General features: G+C 40.6%; 1 protein-coding gene across 1 annotated transcript in view; it reads left to right on the top strand.

Annotated features, from left to right (window-relative positions):
- The first annotated feature begins 8,700 nt into the window (after positions 1-8,700).
- Positions 8,701-19,495, top strand: part of ITK (IL2 inducible T cell kinase) — a 34,268-nt gene continuing 23,473 nt past the window's right edge. The window contains exon 1 of the mRNA XM_074838689.1: positions 8,701-8,993. Within this exon, the coding sequence (XP_074694790.1) occupies positions 8,823-8,993 (171 nt within the window). The 5' untranslated portion in view covers positions 8,701-8,822. The remainder of the gene's footprint in view (positions 8,994-19,495) is intronic.

Genomic DNA, 19,495 nt, shown 5'->3' on the forward strand with positions numbered 1-19,495 from the left:
GCAGAAATATCCTAATGAGCAGCCACGGTGGGCAGCACAATGCAGAAGAAATGTAACAGGATAAGGTGGTTTGCCCTTGTTGTGTTCAGTTTTCAGCTTGTATGCTTTAATTATTTTGACGATCAAGACTTAAAAAACCAGACAAGTTAAAGAATGAAGAAGTTTAAAAAGTTGCCACCAGTCACGACTTTTCTACCACGATGCTGGAACTTACAGTCTCCTCAGAGAGAAGGAGCGCTTTGGGTGCAGGCATTCGGCTGGGACTCTGGTAGTCTCAGAGTCAAACCAGTCATTCAAACTCTCCACATTAAGCCACAACATCCTTCGGGATCAGCAGGAAGGTTTAAGAGACCTTTAATCTTAATTCATAAAATCAAAATACTTCACCACATTGTTTCTTTCATCAGCTGATGATCTTGTCAGTTGAGAATCTAAACAGTTCAGAGTTATGTACTATCAGCCAGGAGGATCCGAGATGGCTTATCTTTTCTTTTCTTTTTTTTTTTTTTTAACATGGTGGTTGTTTCTAAGTGCTACTTAAATGCATACAAATAATCATTTTGAAGAAGTGAAAGTACTCCAGGATGGAGATGCAGATCTTAACAAGGCACATTAATATGGAACTGAGAGCATGGTTTTCAAATACAGGCAAGGGTGCAGTTCCATGCTGCAACTGAGAAGTTTTTTGCTTTGAAAAGGGAGGTCTCATTCCTTCACCCTCCTCCCCTACTCTTTCTTCGTGGTCCTGCTCTCCTTTCTTCCTTCACTGCTCCTCCAGTCCCTACTTCTGGCTGTGCAGTCCTTTCTTCTCACTACTTTGTACCATCACTGTCAGGCATTGGATTGCAAAGTAAACTGATGTAACTCCAAACCCCACAGAAAACATTTTTCTGGATTAAGTTTTCAGCTCTTCCAGTGAGTTATGTGCTATCTATCCTGTGAGCATCAGGGTGAGCTTTTAAGAGAGGAGAGTACATATGCAGAAGGGAGATGGTGAGGGGAATGGTTCTCCTTGTTTCTGTGGCAGCACGCTCTTAGCTTGTCTCAAATCATCTTGTTACATCATACCCTGAAAGACAGGCAAGGAAGAAAAAGCACCATCTCCAGACATGCATGAGAATACTCATATAGTAGGAGGTACTAACACACCTTTGGTTTTACTGGACTTTCCAGACTTTGATTTCACATTCTTCTAACATGAGCTGAGCATGATTCTCTAGTGCCTTGCACTCAGTGAACTGTTCAGCAAGTATGTTAAATGCTGTGACTTCAAATGGTAGAAGACAGTGGAGGGCCAAGCACTTGTTTTTCACATGATCTCTGTGATCTTCTTGAGTCATTTTCCCAGTCTGTATGTAGTGGCCAAGACAGAGGGTTTATAACGTCAACTAATGAAAGAAGAAAAAAAGGGTTTCAGTCTCATTCTTGGTAGCATGTCTGATTCTCAGAAGCCCCATGGATGACTCTTCCCAGCCTATGGCGAGCTGCTAACATTTCTCTTTACAGTAGTTCCGAATGGGAAATTAAGAACGATGGTGAGTGTCATGTGTAGCACTTTATAATTTGCATTCTGCTACATTTCAGCGCTTTTCTGAAATGAGGACGCTATCCAGAACAAGCCTACCACAATTCCTACAGCATCTCCAAATTGTGGGAATGAACCTGGACACCCCTTCAGCAGATGCTGAATCAGTACAATGTTATTTTCTGCCTCAAAGACAAAATATCTTAATTTATTGCTTTAGTTAAGTTTATTTTGTTTTTCTTCATAGCTAAGTTTAGGCGAATTGGCATGTTTCATTAGCTGGCATTCCAGTTCTGTAAATTCAGCAGCAGTGTGTACAGTGTGTGCCATTGCAGTATGCTAAGTTATTTTAGCAGAATTTCAATCCAAGCATTGTACAAGCACAGTAAATACAAACCCCATTTTCATGCATGGTGAAGTGCTGCTCTCTTCTGTGCTAGAACATATTTCTTCCAGTTTTGATGGTTATTGCATTCTAAATAGTAAATACAAGTGTGGTGGTTTTTTGACATGTTGTCTGAAAAATAACCCCAAAATGAAACTCAGTTCCAGTCTCTTGTTGGGTTTAGGCTGAGTGTTACATCTTACAACCTAGTTAAGCAATGAGCTCAGGAAGTTCCTTTTTTGGTGATTGTTATAGGCTTTGTTGCAGGACATACCAGAGAGGAGGGGAAGCAAAAAGGGGCCTGTTGAGGGTGAAGGGGACTTAAGCAAGCTTTATGTCTCCATCTGCTGTGGTTAATTCTCATCTCCCTGTCTCCTGCTGTGGCTTTGGGAATTAATGAATTTGCAGTGCAGCGCTGTGCTGCCTTTTCTTTCTGACTCCTCAGACTAAAATACCATCTGCAGCCTATTGCCTCACCTACTGATGTAGGAAAGAAGTCCCAGCATGTAAAAATTGGGGCACACCAATCTTCAGTGCACATGACAGTTTCTTGCTATACAGCCTATTACAAGATTCAAACAGATCCAAATCTCGGCACAGAGCCTGCATGGTTATTTAGCAATGAAACAGGTATCTCACTACTGGTTAATAAATTGACATGGCTCAAAATACAGTCACATTTTGGTAGAACCAGCCAGCACTCTTTCCTATGCTTACAGTCTTAATGTTGTTTCTGGAAGCAAGCCCCCTACCTGATTTTTAAGCCAGACATTAATGCTGGGTCTTTACTTGGTCACATGCCTGTGGTGGCTGTCTATTCTAACTTGTAAATGAACATGTCTCAAAAAATGTGTCTGCATGGCATGAAGAAGTAATCCCTATCCAGCCATCAGCAGCCTGAGTAGCTGCAAACATGACATATTGCCAGAATAAACTGTGGGATTTGCAGCACTGCAGTTTTGCCAGCAGTGTAAGCCACACCTTTGTCTTCAGAAGGAAATACTGACAAACAAGAACCACAGTAGGCAGGCACTAAAAAAAAGGAGCTGGAACAAATTCCCAGTTTGGGTATGACCCAACAAAACTAGGTTTTCCTTTCTGCGTTTTTGCCTAAGAGAGAACAGCTGAGCAAAGGATTGTTTGTGCCTTCATCACAGAAGAGCTCGTCCTAACCCTGTGCAAGTTCACTGGTATAAAACATGTTCTCTATGTTACTGCCAATGTCAGTAAGCCTGGGAGTGATTCTCTTCAGGCATTCAAATTATGGGTAATTCACTACATCCTCCAAGCAGATGCTCAGAACAAGGCATCTACTTTCCCAGGGCTCCCGAACAGTTCACAGGAGAATCTCGCCCTGGTTCTACGAGAGCAATTCCCTTGGTCACTGGGAGCAGCGTGAGTGGATTCAAAGGTGCAGTTGTAAGACCTAGAGGAAGGCTGGATGCATCTGGCTCATAAAGACCAGGCTAATTCTTCCTTTTTTCTGCAGCTTTCTGTCTTGTTCTTTGGGTCTACTGGGGACATGTTTATTGGGGTGATAATGAACTGCCAAAGAAGCAAGACAGCTGAGTAACCTAAATAGAGTTTCTCACACTCTAAAAAAGCTAAGTAGCGAAATGGGTTGAATTCTGGAAGCTTGGAAGTTGAATGATAATCATCCTATTGAACAGCTGGTGAAAAGGAAGAGCTGGCACCCAGGCAGTAAACCTGGCCCAAATATTACATGACAGAAGTATACAGGTTGTTTTATGAGAGTGAAGGTACAGTTGCAGCCTTCCGGTCTGTTTTTTTACAAAAACAAAAACTATCTATATTTAACTTTATAAATTTCTCTGCCGCCTTCAGGACATAAGCATTGGTATCAGAGCAGGATGTGCGGGTGGGGAGATTTCCACAGTCTGCAGTAATAAAAGCGTGAACTGCATAATCTGGTAAATCCCCTAAGAAAAAATCCAATCCCTAAAATAACATTTTTCAGAGCAGAAATAAAGCAGTTTGCAGGAGGTAGCAAGGGAAGAACAAAGGTCATTAAAAGAATAAAAAAGGAGCCCATTCAGGCCACAGTTGAAAAGAATAACTTTGTCTGTAACCTCAACTTGCCCAGCACAGAGGAGTATTTAGTGCACACAGCTGCTCAAACTTAAATCTGAAAAACTGAAAATATTTCGGATGGAAAAGTGTCAAATGGTACATGATAGCAGGCTTTATAAAGGCACCTAAGCAGAGAAGATGTAGGATACCTAAAAAATTCATCAGGTTTTTTCTCCCCTCTTAAGGGATAGACTTACAGTGGTTTTAGGATACTTAGGACAGTTCTATTTAATTCCTTTCTATTAAGTATACAGAATTTCTGTACCATGCAATATATAGTGGTGCCAAAAGCCTTGAACAAAAGGAGTGTGCTCATACATTCAGTGTATCACTGCACCATCATACACGGTCAGGTTCCAGAAGTGAGATACTTGTGTTAGCAGGATATTCCATCTGACCAAAGGAGCCTTTTCAGGAAGGCTATGCAGTTTGTATATAGAACTCTACAGACTTGTCCTTACATCTTCCAGCTCTGGAGCCAACTTGCTCCTAGACAAGTGGGGTGTTTCTACCTAACTATAACTATCTATCTTCTCCTACTCTGCTGTAGAAGGGTCCTGAAGCCCTTAAATGACTGAGGCTTTGTTTAATAGTGTCATAACATGTTAGTCACCCAGGTGGATGATGGCATACGATTTATGTCTATAGTTATGTCTAGAAAGCATCAAAGAATTTTAGTTTTAAATTGGACAAGAAATCATGATCTTTGAAATTAAATAAAATTCAAATACATATAAGCAGGTTACTCTCTCATAAATGTATAATTAAATACAAATACAATTCTTAGACTATATGTTTTTCTATATACATGTCAACCTGGCTATATATTCGTTAGACTTAGAGAGCATTCATATTATGGTTTTGGCTTGCTACACTCAGATATTTGTGTGTTTGCTACACATGGGGTTTGGGATTAAAGTGAAAAAGAAACATGAAAGGGTAGATCTGTGGCAAGAGTGGATACAAAAATACTTCAGTCCCTACCTTCCTTGCCAGTGCAACAGTGAAGAGTGATCAGCTGATAAAGGTATTGCAAAACAGAAATACTTAGCAGCTCTCACTTGAAATCAACTCCTGTGTTTATATCAATGGCACCCAAATCTGGCTGTGTTGACTTGTTTCCTTCCTTACAGTCATTCTTATTTTTTTCCCTGATATCTTAGCTGGCCCATCATCAGTTTGAACCCACCATGGAAAACTCAGAATGGCTGATCTTGCCTCCTAAATCCTGCTAGTTCTAACATAACTACCAGATCCCCTACCACTCCAGGCCAAAATCTGTGGTTATTTTCTTAAAACTGTGTGTCTCTGTACATGTGTTGTATCAAATTTGTACCTTCTCTTCCGCAGCAGCTCAGCCTGTCCAGTTCTCCCACGCGCAGAGCCAAATCTCATTTGCTCCTCGTTTCTCTCTTGCCTTGACCCTCTTAGCATCTTCCCGTCAGATCTCCTACAACACATCACATCATACCATGTTATACCAAATAAAGTGCAGTTGCCAAGCCCTCTATCTGAACATTTGATCAAATCGCTCCCCTCTTCATGTCCCTCCGCTAACTCATCTCTTATCTCATGACAAAATCAAGCTGCCAGTCACTACATTCAAAGAATTTCTTAGCTCTCCCCCCACTACTTACCACCCTTGCTGAATCTCTTCCCCCCCACATCCTCTCATCTCCATCAGCATTGCTCCCCTCAGAGGTCTACGTGTTGGTGTCTCATCTCTTTGCTGTGCTGTATGCCTTGTTTTTTTCTGCAGAGCTGCAATGTCACACCCTTGCACTTCTGTTTATATTAAATTTTCTGAGAAGACAACATGTACATCTCTGCCAACAGACTGCAACTCTCCTTGGCCCAAGCTACACTTTTCAGAAAGTTCTTAACACACACTACAGTTAGTGCAAAGGAGAGACTAGAAGGAATAACATAGTCCTAAATAAGGGTTCATAGCTAAAAATGCAATGGCATTATGAACCGCAGTCATAAATTCATCTGTACTGACACAAATCAAGCAAAATGCTATTAAGATCAACAGCCTTTTTGGGGGGATTCACCGTTTCTAGCAGAGTGAAGTACATACAGTTTGTCAGGGCACTCTACCGTCCATGTTTTGGTTCATTTCCTGATTTTGTCTGGGATAGAGCTAACTTTTTATTTCCTTCTTAGTAGCTAGAATGGTGCTGTGTTTTGGATTCAGTATGGGATTTGGTACGAGAAGAGTGGTGATAATGCACTGATGTTTTTAGTTGTTGCTAAGAAATCAAGGACTTTTCAACTTCCCATGTCCTGCTAGTGTGCAGGCGCACAAGAAGCTGGGAGGGGGCACAGCCAAAGCAACAGACACAAATTGGCCAATGAAATATTCCATATCATACAATGTGATGCTCAGTATATAGGTGAGGGTTGATTGGGAAGCTGTGGTTTCAGGACTCTCTCTTCTGTGGGATCACTAGCCAGGAACAGGCTGAGCATCGGTCAGTGGGTGGTGAGCAATCGCATTGTGCATTACTAGTTTGTATTTTCTATTATTACTATTATTATTATCATTATTATTTTAATTTTATTTTATTTCAATTATTAATTTTTTTTTTATCTCAACCTACCTTTACCCCTCCAACACTCTCCCCCATTGCCTGGAGTGAGGGAGCGTGAGTGAGCGGCTTCATGGTGTTTGGCTGCCAGTCGGGCTTAAACCACGACAGTTTATTAATTACAAGAAAGGGTCTCTGACCATCATTTACCCCAGCAAATTCTCAAGCGTGAGGGAAGTTATGTGCACACAGAAGTGGTCCTGTATTTTAGAGGTGCAAACACCTAAACAAGGTCTGCAAGTACCTGAATAGCTGCTGTTTACACAGAGTACAATTTTAGAAAACTCACAGCAGGCTCTGCATTTTTTATATATGTGCATTGCGTGAGGCAAACTGTTTCGTAGAAGAATTGGGAAATTTGGCCTGAGTATTGATCCTAGTCTACAAATAGATATGAAATCCCCTTTGGCAGCAATGATGATTTTTCAGGAGATCACAGACTTGTGTCATCTTTCTTGTTCAACCACAAGAGTTCCTTCGAACTCAGTAACTGCCAAGAAATGAAACACAGCTTTGCTAGACTTGTGCACAATGAATGTTTAAATACACGCTGCATCTCATTTTTGGCAAGACCACCAGATAGAGATAGAGATATGCATAGGGATCAACCGCACAACAGCTTGTTTGTCCTTGTTTCTGTTCCATGATACTGCATTGCCTTTAGCAAATTCTTGTAGAGATCTGTACATCAAGCGCTATCTTTAAGTTGTAGTTTTATGGCAAATGCAGGTTCTCAGTTAGCATTGAACAAAACTGGTAAGGAACATTTGAAGATCCCTGGAACATGCTGCCTAAACAATATAACATAAAACAGCAAGGAAGGGATATACCCCTCTTTTTTGGGGAGGGATAACCAATACATCCTGTTGAGAAATATGGTTCCCAAGTCTGTCTACAAATTGCCCTGTAAAATCCAAGTCTTCATTTAACCAGAGTTTGCAATTCTGATATTTGTTCAGATTTTTTTTTCTCATGAACTGAATTTTAAATAATGAAGTATCTTCTTTGGAGCTTGGAAACAATTCTAAAAGTTTGTCAGCAATAGGGACCTATCTCTTTATACCCTAATGCTACATTGAACTAAAGCCAAAGGCACTGGTAAATAATTTAGATTAAAACAATTTTTGGAAGTACCTAATTAATGAAAATACTTACCTTGGAGTTTCCCCACATTCCACCCAGACTCCATCTCTCCAATACTCAATAGTATCAGCAATACACTTACACATCACTAATAAAAGATTTTAAAAAAATAAAATGGACGAGCAGAGAAAAATAAATTGCATTTGTTTTAAAATATAACAGTGTTGTTGTACTCAGTGCATTAGGTGCATATAATTTTTTTGTATTTATATATTTAGCCTGGTGCAGACTGCACTGAATGGTGCCCTGAAGTCCTGAGGAAAACAGTTGAGCTTGGTTTGATGTTTGTGCTGGCTTCACTGCTGATTACACTAGTCTTGATTGCATCCACAGAGGGCATGTTGTGCCTGTGCGTCCTGGAACATCCAGTCACTGGCTAATTAGACTGCACCTGAAGCAGTCAGTAATCAGTAAATAGTAACCAATGATAATTAATTAGTTATCAGTTTTTGTAACCATTTGTTTTCAGTTTAAATATCTAACAACTACAAATATTTATCATTCCTTATACGAGTATATCCTGGATGTAATTTTCTTTGCTTACATAGTAGGAACTTTCATGTTATGCGAGAAACTTCCTCAAAATAAGTAGTATGAATTCTCTGCGACACACAGTCGACTGTTAAATACGCTAAATGGGGAGGCACCATTCCTTTGAAAAAGAAATATGAATGCATGACCCACTTCTAAAAGGACGGGAGAGACAAACATCCATGTAATGTTCAGTGTGTGCATTTATAACTGTATTTACTAAATGGGCGAGTAGCAGACAGATGCTTAATCATGCCACACCTCTTTTTAATTAATCCTTAATCATTCACTCACATCTACTGAATGTCCCTCAAGTGTTATTTTTTCCACAACATTTACCTTAGCGTATATTTCAACATATGCTGTTCATTTTGTGACTTCAGAGAGGATGTGGTTATGGTTTGACAGAAAGGAAGCTTTGCTGTAGATGGGAAGATAAAGCTCAAAGCACCTACGCGGCCTTTTGAACACCTCTTTTTTTTTTTTTTTAAATTAACTGTCTTCCTTCTTGTGTCTCTTTCTTGGACGGGCACTCAGCACATAGGGCAGGTATCCCATGTCCTGGGAGAGGACCATTCTTGGCTCAGCCATGAATAACTGTGTGCTCCTGGAGGAACTGCTGATCAAAAAATCCCAGCAGAAGAGAAGGACTTCACCCTCCAACTTTAAAGTGCGCTTCTTTGTCTTAACCAAATCCAAGTTGGCTTACTATGAACACCGCCATGGGGTACGTCAGCCATTTTCTCTCTCATAATAGAGTAATGGAGGGAAGGATAAAAGTTGTTAAATGAAGAGAAGGATGCTAATGGAGGGGAGGATGATTTTTGTTAAATTTTATTAACATTTTGGGTCCTTACTACAACACCACTTGCTGAAAACTGCGGAATGGTCAAGTGAGTCATTTAGAACTTCTGGTCAGTGGGCACTTGGTGTGCATGGAGGGATAAGACTATCTTGCAATTTTATAGAAAGGATCTAGTTTTGTTGTAGGAATTTAGGACGGGCTGTTATAACCAATGTGTGTTAACAGCTGCATGAGCATGTGCCTGGCAGTTCACATGAGTACAGGGGTGACCTGAAGTGGTGTATTGCAAAGATCACAAGTGTACCCTAATTACATCTGTGAAAAAAGTCACCCACAGATCTTCACTCTCATTCTTTTCTTCAGGGCAGCAGACTGATGGTTGGTAGGAGACCAGTGTTGCATTTTAAAATAAATTCAGCTGCCACGTGTAACATATCTAGTCTTCAATTAGCTTCAGAAGGGATGTGATGATGAGATCTGCGCTCAGACTAGGCATTGTTTCCCCAAGCTTGCATTTCCCTGATTCGCTAAATATGAAAAAAAATAGAAGTCAATCTGCGCACGCCGTTGTGCTAAATCTTCTAGTGAAGTGAGAATTATTTCCTTCTTTTATTTAGATGGATGTTTGCTGAGCCTCATTATGGTTCTAAGTAATATTGCTTGTTTTCCAACAGGCACTCAATATGCTGTTAATCCATTATGTTTAGACACTGTTACTGTACGCAGAGCAGAAAGGGGATTGTGCTGCCTTGCTATCCAGCACTGGCAACTTCAGACCATCTGATCTTGCTCAGTTGCAGGAAATTAAGTTTAAACTGAACTCAACAAGAAAAGCCAAGTATTATGTGCCCTTGTATTTTTTCATAACGTAGTTGAGGTTGGATACCAGCTTTAAGGGCTAACAGTCATTTTTACTTGCAAGTTATTTCTTTACTTTCTTTACTTCTTCAAATATGCCCAACAAAACATTTTTCTTGCTTTTATTTTATACGTTGTGTTTTTCTTACCTCCATATTTACACAGGATAATATTTATTGCTGCATACTGTGTCTATATTTGGTTTGAGACTCTCTTTGTCTGCTCTCCAAACTCTTTCAGTTAAGATTTTAAAATCCATTATAACTATTCCACTTAATTATTCTGGGTTGAATTTTCAACAGCATCTAGTGATTCTGCTGTAGGTACTGAGAGAAATCTTCACAACTAGTTTTGTTTGGTGTTCTCTGAGTCTTGGTGGACTTGAGATGAATTCAACATACACTTTGTCTAGATACTTTTGCAGAATTGCAGTAGGTGTCCGTTGGCATCTTTAGACACTGAAATAGTTTGGAAAATCTGACTCGATGACTTTCAGTGGGGCATAGATTTCATACGCTATGTGAGTGTCTCTGGAAATTTTCTCCCCTAGTGTTTCTAAAGGTCAATTAGGCAAGATGAGGTTTTGGTATATTATCTACTTTATGTTACATATTATGTATTTTAAACATGCACATATTATATATGTGTAGACATGTATATGTAAACACACATGTAACTTTAAGCCCCTATACACATTTGAGGGGTAGTGAGTATATCTGTAATTACAGGGCTGATTTTCCATGAAACGCTGATTTTTTTCTGACACAAACTGTCAAAATCAGGTTGTTACATGAACAGAAGAACTTCGTACGAAATTGGGAGAAAGGAGTTTGTCCTGTGAAGTACTCCCAGAACCGATCCTCAGCCTCTTCAGTAATCTTCCCCAAAATTAGACCGTGCTGGTGAGACCTCCGTGTGGTCAGGTTATTGCTGTTCTAGAGAGGAAAGCTCAAGGCAGCCCATGCAAGCATCATCTTGTTTTGTGTTGACAATGGAGTGAACCCCCAGCAACTGAGTTTGCAGATAGTGAAGGGAAAATTATGGTACCTGCCCGACACACAGGCTATGTCCATCCCCTTGAGTGGACCAGGACCGGGGAGCATGCTCAGGCATTGAAATCAATGATCTGTGGTGCTCATTCTCTAGCACAGGCCCTGGCACATGTTTGGCTCTGCTCCACAGGGACTCTCTCAGATAATTTGTGGGGTTGGCACAGGCTGTCACCATTGCCAGCAGGCAGTTTGCATATTGTCCCCCTGCTCTGGAGGGTTAGAGCAGAGCAGTAGGGACATCACTTTCTCTGCCAGCTGGCTGCTGTGATGAGGAGTATCCTCAGGCATGCATACTGCACCATATAGATGGGGTCAGCAACTGTCTGGGCTTTTAAAAGTGTGTATTTTTCAAGGGGAATCTCTGTGGATGTTCACTATAAGAGTTTTCAGTGAGTTTCTTTAAGAACCCCTTACCAACCTGTCCAGTGGCTTACTGCAGTCAGAGTTCAGTACTGTACAGCACCTACCCCTCTGGTCCCCCCGTCAGTAACAACAGCCTGTGCCTAAAGTCAGGTAAAACAACTGGCAAACTGCTTAAAAGTTTGAGAAATCCCACTGATTTCAATTGGGTGGCTTAAAGTAAAGCATACGCTTATGCGGTAAGTCCAGGTTTACACGCTTTGCCTGTATTTAACAGGGTTTAGCACCCAGTCCCTTTCTCTGCATTTTGACATCATCAGCATAAATAGATATTTAAGAGTTTATTGTAGCAGTCCAAAACAAGGAAATAAACAGGTCAAAGGGATCCAGGGATAATTCTGTGAATGATACCAAAAGCTGTCAAGACAACCGACACCATAAAGGCAAATTTTTGCGATAACTGTAATGGCATTTTCATCGTAACAACCATAGCTAGACAGAAAGCACTGTTCTCCTCAGGGGCCAAGCACACAATCGCCGTTAATGTTAATGAAAGATATTTACATATCTCATTAGGAGAATGAACCCCCAATAACTGACAACAATAAGAAGCTGTGTTTTCTGGAATTCATTACACACTGCACAATGCAGGGCTGTCTTAACATAAAGCAAAGCCCTGATAACAGGCACATGAATTCAGCCCCCGTCTCTGCTAAAATACATCAGAAGTGCCTTTATTATAACATGCAAATCAATTCCACAGGCAGAAATTATTTGTTTCCAGGGTCTGATTTTATAGCTACTGTACATGTGAGTAAATGAGCACATGGGAGTAATAATTTAAACTATTTCAATAAGTTTGGTCCTCATCAGAATAACCGATAATGTAGACGTTATGTGATTCTCCCAGGGTCCCAGTACACTTGCAGTTCTGCAAAAGAAGCAGACAAGTGGAGAGGTGTCTAGAGTTTCAAATGTCCTTAGTTAGACTTAGCAAAAACACTTAAACCGGTGGGTTGCCTATATCCCATTCACCTAACGGCTTATGAGATGTTTGGTAAATCCTTCAGGTTAGCAGACAGAAAAGTGAAGTAGTTCAGTATTTCAGACACTAAGCAGAGGTTCCTGAATAGTCTTCAGCATGTCACATTCTTACCTGGATGGGGACAGCCAGAAATGAGCATGTCTCCCTGTATTTCAGGCTGGCTGTAGTCTAACAGTGGCGCAGATGTCCGAGGCTGATGCCACACAGTGAACAGGCCACTGTCTTCTGGGCTGGTAGCACACTAATGTGGTGCCATTTCCATTACATGATCTCTGCATCAGAGCTGCTCATCTTGGCATGGCTCAGACCTGTGGAGAGTGCTTGGATCTGTCTGTATCAACTACAGAGAAGTGCTTCATGTCCCTGCCCACAGTTTTCCCTCTTCAGAAATAGTTATCTTGCCCTATACAGGCATTCTGAGAAGTATTTCAGGGCTGGGAAAGTTGCCTCTAACACATGGGAAGTTCAAGTATATAAATATTTTTAAGTTTTGTATCTTCATGCACTCATGGACTATTACTAGTCCAGCTTTTAAAGGCACCAATGAAAGGCACACACAGAAAAGGACTGAATTCCCTTTTCATTTACATAAGCACTATTCTTCCTACACTTGTCGGATGCTCAGGAGGTCGCATAGCATGAGTCAGCTTTGTCCTGGGCTCTTTCATTCAGATCTTTGATATTCAGATATAAAGATGGCACTTCAGTGTGCCTTGAAATTTGCTTTCAGTCTCCTGTTCCAGGAGAACAAAGGAATAAACTTGGCTGAAAAGCCTTTTGTCAGCGTCCTAAAAATGCTTCGGCTGCTTCTGTTGCATTATCTACACATTGGGTTACTCGCAACTGTCCAGCTACCCACAGCAGCAAAAGCAGTGCTTTGTTCCTCGGTCCAGCAGTCCATTTTACCTTGATTATTCTACACAGAATCCGACTTCTCCATCCTGCCCTGGAAAGACTTGGTTTTTTTTCCCCAAGACTCTAATATAAACAGACTAAGACTTCTCTTCTGAAGATCTCCAGTTTGGTGTTCCTGTTAATTAGAGTGACCGTTTATACTATTTCTCATTGCTTTGTGTATTCTGAATACCTTAACAGTCATGAAGCTATAAGCCTCATCTAAAGTGAATTTAATTATGGTTTTAAAGACTACCTTCCAAATAAATACGTATCTGAGTAGATACATCATTCTTCATAACTTGTCATGTATTTATTAACAAGTTCTGTCTGCTTGCCAGCATTTGCAAGGCCATCTGTCTTCTGATGCATATCTCCAAATAATTTATTAATAATACAGATATCACTCACAAAGAAGTCAGGCTTGGCATCTGTCTACATCACACCTGTTTCAATGAATTTTTATGTAATAAAATCAATACAACCTTAAATAAGATGGAGACAAGGTACAAACCTGTGTCTAATGTTAAATGAATCCTTTAGTACACCTCTGTAAATTTTAAATTGATTTTTTTAATAATCCAAATTGCATTATTGGACTTGAGGGAGGATTAAGTTCATATTGTTTGCCACAGTGAATCTCATTTCTATTGTGAAATCATAGAATCATGGTAAAACTGGTTGGAGGGCATTTCTTCAATTCATTTAGTCGGACTTCATGCATGGAGCCAGCGTTAGACCAACACTCGGAGCAGCGCTATCGCCAACACTAGAACAAATCGGCTGTAGCGTTGACTAACCACTGCTTGAAAGCCAAGGACGGAGATTTCATGTCTTTGGGCAACCTGTTCTGATGTGCCTTATCAGATGTTTTTCTGGATTTTACGAAGTTCCCATCTATTGCAGTTCTTGTTGACAAGTTCTGTAGCATGATTCAGGGCAGCGATATTGTCTAGACAGGATTCCTTTAAGCAAAATGCAGGTTGTTCTGCGTCTGCTGTCTATGGCCTTTCTAACTCTACAAACGTGTGGTAGACTCTAGTAATAAAAATAGCTCCTTTTTGCTGGAATAACTAATTTTATCTCACAGAATTTTATTATAATAATTTTCTTCTTGCACTTTCTCTGCATACCCGGTTCTGCTCCTCCTAGATATTTGCCTAGGTATTTATTGTTCTTTAGTCTTTCAAGATTTTTTTACATTACTTCTCAGCAAAGTCTCCTCAGCAAATGTCAGATACTTCCATTTTCTTTAAATTACAAAGCTCAAATCTTTCTTCTGATGAAGAACATGAAGGATGCAGCAAAATCTTCAACCCATGTTTTCTTTTATATCTTTAAGAAGGAAGGAATCCCTCCTAATATGAATATACTACAATAAATATGAGATTTCTTAATAGTTACTTTTTATTAGACTTTTCTACTGTGGTATTTTTGCTTCCAGTGCCTGCCTTTGCTTTCTATTGCAATCAGTATTGTAACTGATATTGTTGCAATGCCTGTCTGTTGCTTTATACTCTTTCATCCTTTCTGACCAATTTTCCTTTTTTTGTCCTTAAAGCTTATACTTTTTTTAATGAAAAAGCGGTGTCATTTAGTTCAGTTTAGCTTCCCTTCGTTCATTGAATCATTCATTCACTGCAATCCACTCCTCCCAGTCTTTGCTAGCGTTGAGAATAGTTTTGAAAAAACAAAGATAGTATTCAGTAGTTGTTCCATATGTTTTTATGTAACATAAAAGACTTATTTCCATCATATAAGAAAGCTCATTTGAAAGCCAAGAATCTTCCTTTTTTTCCTCTGTTTCTTGATCGGGACATTGATTTTCTTGTCAAACCACTTATGCTGATAGTAGGGATGCACACCTTGATAATCATCTCAGACAGGACCTGAAACAATGTGAAAACTGGAGTTGGATTTGTCTAATCTTAAAGTAGGAGTTCAGTGACAATACTGGGCTACTGCAGGTGTGTGAGGCCTTGTGATGGGCCAAGAGAAAAATACTCTTATGGCCAAGTGCACCCTTCCACCAGATCTCTTTACTTGAACCTTAAGTACACACAGAGCGTGCAAATGTATGCTTTGTAGCATAGAAACCTTGCAGAAAGGTTATACTTCCAATTTTCCCCTGCATGTCTTCTGTTTTCAGCTCATGTGATTCTGAAAACTAGATACCTTAGCAGGTCTGAAGAGGTGAGGAGTGAACTGACCAACTGTTGGCTAAGTGTGCAGTGTCTGAGCTCTGGGTCTTCAGTGCAGCTCTATTGACTTCTCTGGCCTTTAAAAAAAAAAGTTAGATTTCTCTGCTATTAAATTATTTTGGTGGAAATGCAACACTGGATCTGGCCTGTAGGACTTTATAAGGATAGTAGGAGTAATTCTGCTGTAGCAGATATTCCCCAGGTAAACTGAGAATTTAACTGAGTAAATTAATAACAAACTGAGATTGTTTGCATGGAACAGGCTTTGGCTACAAACAACATTGGGCTCAGTTAACAAGATTTGATACTGAAATTAGTTGTTGCAAGTGATACTGCATGGTGAGCAAACCGGCAGCATGCGAGCGGGGTGTGCAGACAGCAGGCAGCACAGTTATTAAGCAGCACCATAACATCTCGCAGGCAGATGAAATACTTACTTTCTGATGTAGGAACCTGCTGTGATTTAGTGCCTATTCCCATGTCCTGTGCTCCAGGTGAGGAGATCTGTACAGGTCCCTGGGAACATGGCAAAAAGAAGTTAGTGGCTGCCACTGCTCTAGTCAGGTACGGCAGCGCCTGAGGACTGCAGCGTCCTGAGGACACTGAGGACTCTCCTGAGGACTGAGTGCCCATGGATGAGTTACAGCAGTGAAGCAAACACAGCACTCCAGCTGCCTCCCCAGGCTCCTAGGTGTGCTTCTCCATCTCTACTGCCTAGATGAATGGAGGCAGCTCAGTCACTGATTGCAGCTGATTTTGTCATTCAACACAATTCAATGCACTCTGCATCCAGGGCATGCCCACCTCTAAAACATTTTCATGTTCTTTAGATGTCAAAACAGCTGTAAAACAATAATTTATTTTTTTTAATTCAAGTAGAAGGACAAAACAGTCATGATAGACACATAAACCAAGCAGCTGCCTTTAGGGATTTAAATATCAAATATAACAAGGTATATTGGAGGTATTAAAGCATAACACAACAGTCAGAGCTCTACTGAAAATCCCAGTATTATCAATTATCACCTCTTTCCATTTTTCCTTTGGAGCACATAGTACTAGCAGGAAATGTAAAATTCCTTACAACTTTCTTTTAAAATTCAAATTGCTCGATTTAGGTTTTAAATTTCATTTCAAACTTTTAAAAACTGTTTCATTTCCCTCAAACTATCGGTGTTCCTAACAAGAGAGTGAATTTCCAAAATACTGAACAATGCTAGGGTTCAGGCAAAATTTCTCTCAATCCACCAATCAGCAGTTCTTAATATCCTAACTATTAATGATAAAAACAGCACATACCACAATGTCTAGATAAGGGATATGATAAGGGATAGAAAATAATTGTATCAACACAGTGTTCAAGGAGGTTCAAGTTCATGCTCAAGTCTTTTGGCCAGTGGAAAAATACTCCACTAAAAACAAACCCATCTTGTTCCAGCAATATCTCATAAGCGCCTAGTTACTATTTTCTGTGTTGTTCTTCATTGCTACCTATGACTATGAGAGACGCGCAGTCTAAGTAGCAAATAAACTGGAGACTGCAACACCACAGGCATAAGCAGAATTTGGGCAGCTCAGCAAATCAAGAAATTCCTTTCAAAATTACTTCAGAAGCTCAGCAAGGCCTGAAGAAAATCATAATACCTGAAAGGCAGCAACATGTCACGAATTTAAAAAGATGAAGTTCACCAAGCCAGTTGAGCTCTCTCCTTCACGTTGATATTATTCTGCCTGCAAAGAGACAGACAGGTCCGTTGGAGAGGTCTGTTCATTGACCCATTTATTTCTTACCAGTGGTTAGACCTGTAATGATGCCTCTTGCCTTGAAGACATGTACTGATATCATCCATAAAATGACATTTTAATAGCTCAAGTAGAGCTTTAACACTGTATGGCTATATTTTCTTACAGAGTTATGTGGAGAGAAATTAGAGCAAGCAATAGATATACGTTCCTATATTATTCCTAGAGCTTAGTTTAAGCACATCATAGATCACACCAGAGGTCCATGAGCCAAGTGGCCTGTTTCCAGGAGTGGTCAGTACCTGTCATTTAGAGTAAAACTACAAAAATAGCCTCAGATGTTTTCCTGGAAGCTGATAGGGAATATCTTGAGGGATCTGACCATACAAACTTAGACCTTATTTAGCCTTCTTAAGCTCAGAGACAGCTCTATGAGAGAAAGACTCTTCAACTTTAAATATTTTTTTCAATCATTTTGAAATCAGCCTGAATTATTCTAAAGACAGGCATTTTTATGGTGGGATTTGTTGGGTTTTTCCCATTTTATGTCAGCCTGAGTTCATTGCTCTCAGGTGCTACCCAAGAACATGTGCTGAGCCAGGAGCAGCCAATGTGACCGTGTTCCTTTGCTCTTCTTGGTTACTGTGCTCGTAATAACAATATCATAAAATTGTCGCTTTGTTTCTTAAGACATCCACCACTGTGGACATTCAGCCACAGCTGTGGGCTCTGGGAACACAAGAGCCCTCTCTGTTTTTACTTCTGTTCACTCTTAGCCCTAATCAGCTGAGTGGAAAGGATATCTGCTTTTTTTTTCTATCCTGTTGTTGCCTGTGTATCAACAGTGCAGGTGTTTCTGGTGTTAAAAGCAGTGGGGTTGCATAGGCATGGCTGACAGTACGTCTTGGACTCCATAGTCTTCATGACACGCGATAAAATACAAGAAGGGGAAAAAAGTGTGAAGATCCCAGATTGAATTTACAGTACTTAAGTTCAGTAAATCCACTTTTCTATGTGGAAGTGCAGTCAAAGGACAGCAACACAGATGGAAGCTGAGCACTATATTTCCAAATTTTAGACAGGGAATTGATTTTCATGAAAAAACCCTACTAAAAAGCACATTTGAAGTTCTACCTGCATTCAGGCACTGCCCCAGGGCAGATGCATTGCCTCTGCTTCCTGAAAATAGCTCCCATGCCCTCTCCTGAGCCCATTTTGACCTCTCCATCATACCATGGTGCGCATGTACCACAGTTCAGAAACCAGCGGGATAAAGCTACAGGTGACAGTAGTATTATATGGTTAAGTCATATTATTGTTATTGCTATTTTGTTGTTACTGTGTGCAGTTACCATGTCACTAGTAAGACTCTGGACAGGGGCCTAGAGAGCATTCACCGTGTGAGTATAAGCCCTCTGCAGAAGTACTTTTGTCCTCCTAAGGCCAGTGCCTGCAGTAGATGTTGAAGGCACTGCTCTCGCCAGCACAGCAGTCTCTCATGGCCACTCTAAAAATACTTCAGTGTGCATGCAAGCCTCTTTGCACACTTACATACAATTCATTCTAGTGGCATGCAGAAGTCAAAGCTTTTGCTTTTTTGCTTTTTTTTTCTCCTGCCCGATCCTGAGGAACTGTATATAGCATTGAAAAAAAAAATAACCTGGTTTGGTTTCACCACCTCAAGCCTACAGAGTAAGAAGCCGAAAATCAGCTTCTGCCTCTGTCCAGGCTGCACAGTGAGCCCAGCCAGAGCAGAGGGACAGGGAGCAGGTGACACAGGACAAGCAGGTCATGCCAAGGGCCAATGCAAAGCCACCTCATCTGCTTAATCACCAATTAAGAATGGTTCCTTCTACTCAAGACAATAAGCAAAAACAGAGAATGAAGTTTGGCTCAGATTCTTTCAAAAAACCCCTGATGCTACAGAGAACGTAATACAATGTTTTTATTGATGGAAATGCTTTTGCGGTTGAGCTTACAGAGGACTGGAATTTCCTACCTTGCCCCACCACAGCTATAAATTAGCTTTCCCCTACCATCCTACCCAGGAAAAATGTCCAACTGCAACTGGGGAGCAGCAGGCAAACACAGGCTTGTGGGCTGACCTCATGGCAGGAGGAAGGACTCCATATCCAAGGGGGGCACAGTGGGGCTACAGAGGGGACCGTACTCCTTTCTGCTGTGAGGTGCCTGGCTGGGCTGGGAGGAGCAGCTGGCATTGCAAAGGAAGGGACAGGGCAGGCAGTGGGGATGAGGTGCAGGGAGATAGAG

Source organism: Strix aluco, chromosome 13 (assembly GCF_031877795.1).
Source record: "Strix aluco isolate bStrAlu1 chromosome 13, bStrAlu1.hap1, whole genome shotgun sequence".
NCBI lineage: Eukaryota > Metazoa > Chordata > Aves > Strigiformes > Strigidae > Strix > Strix aluco.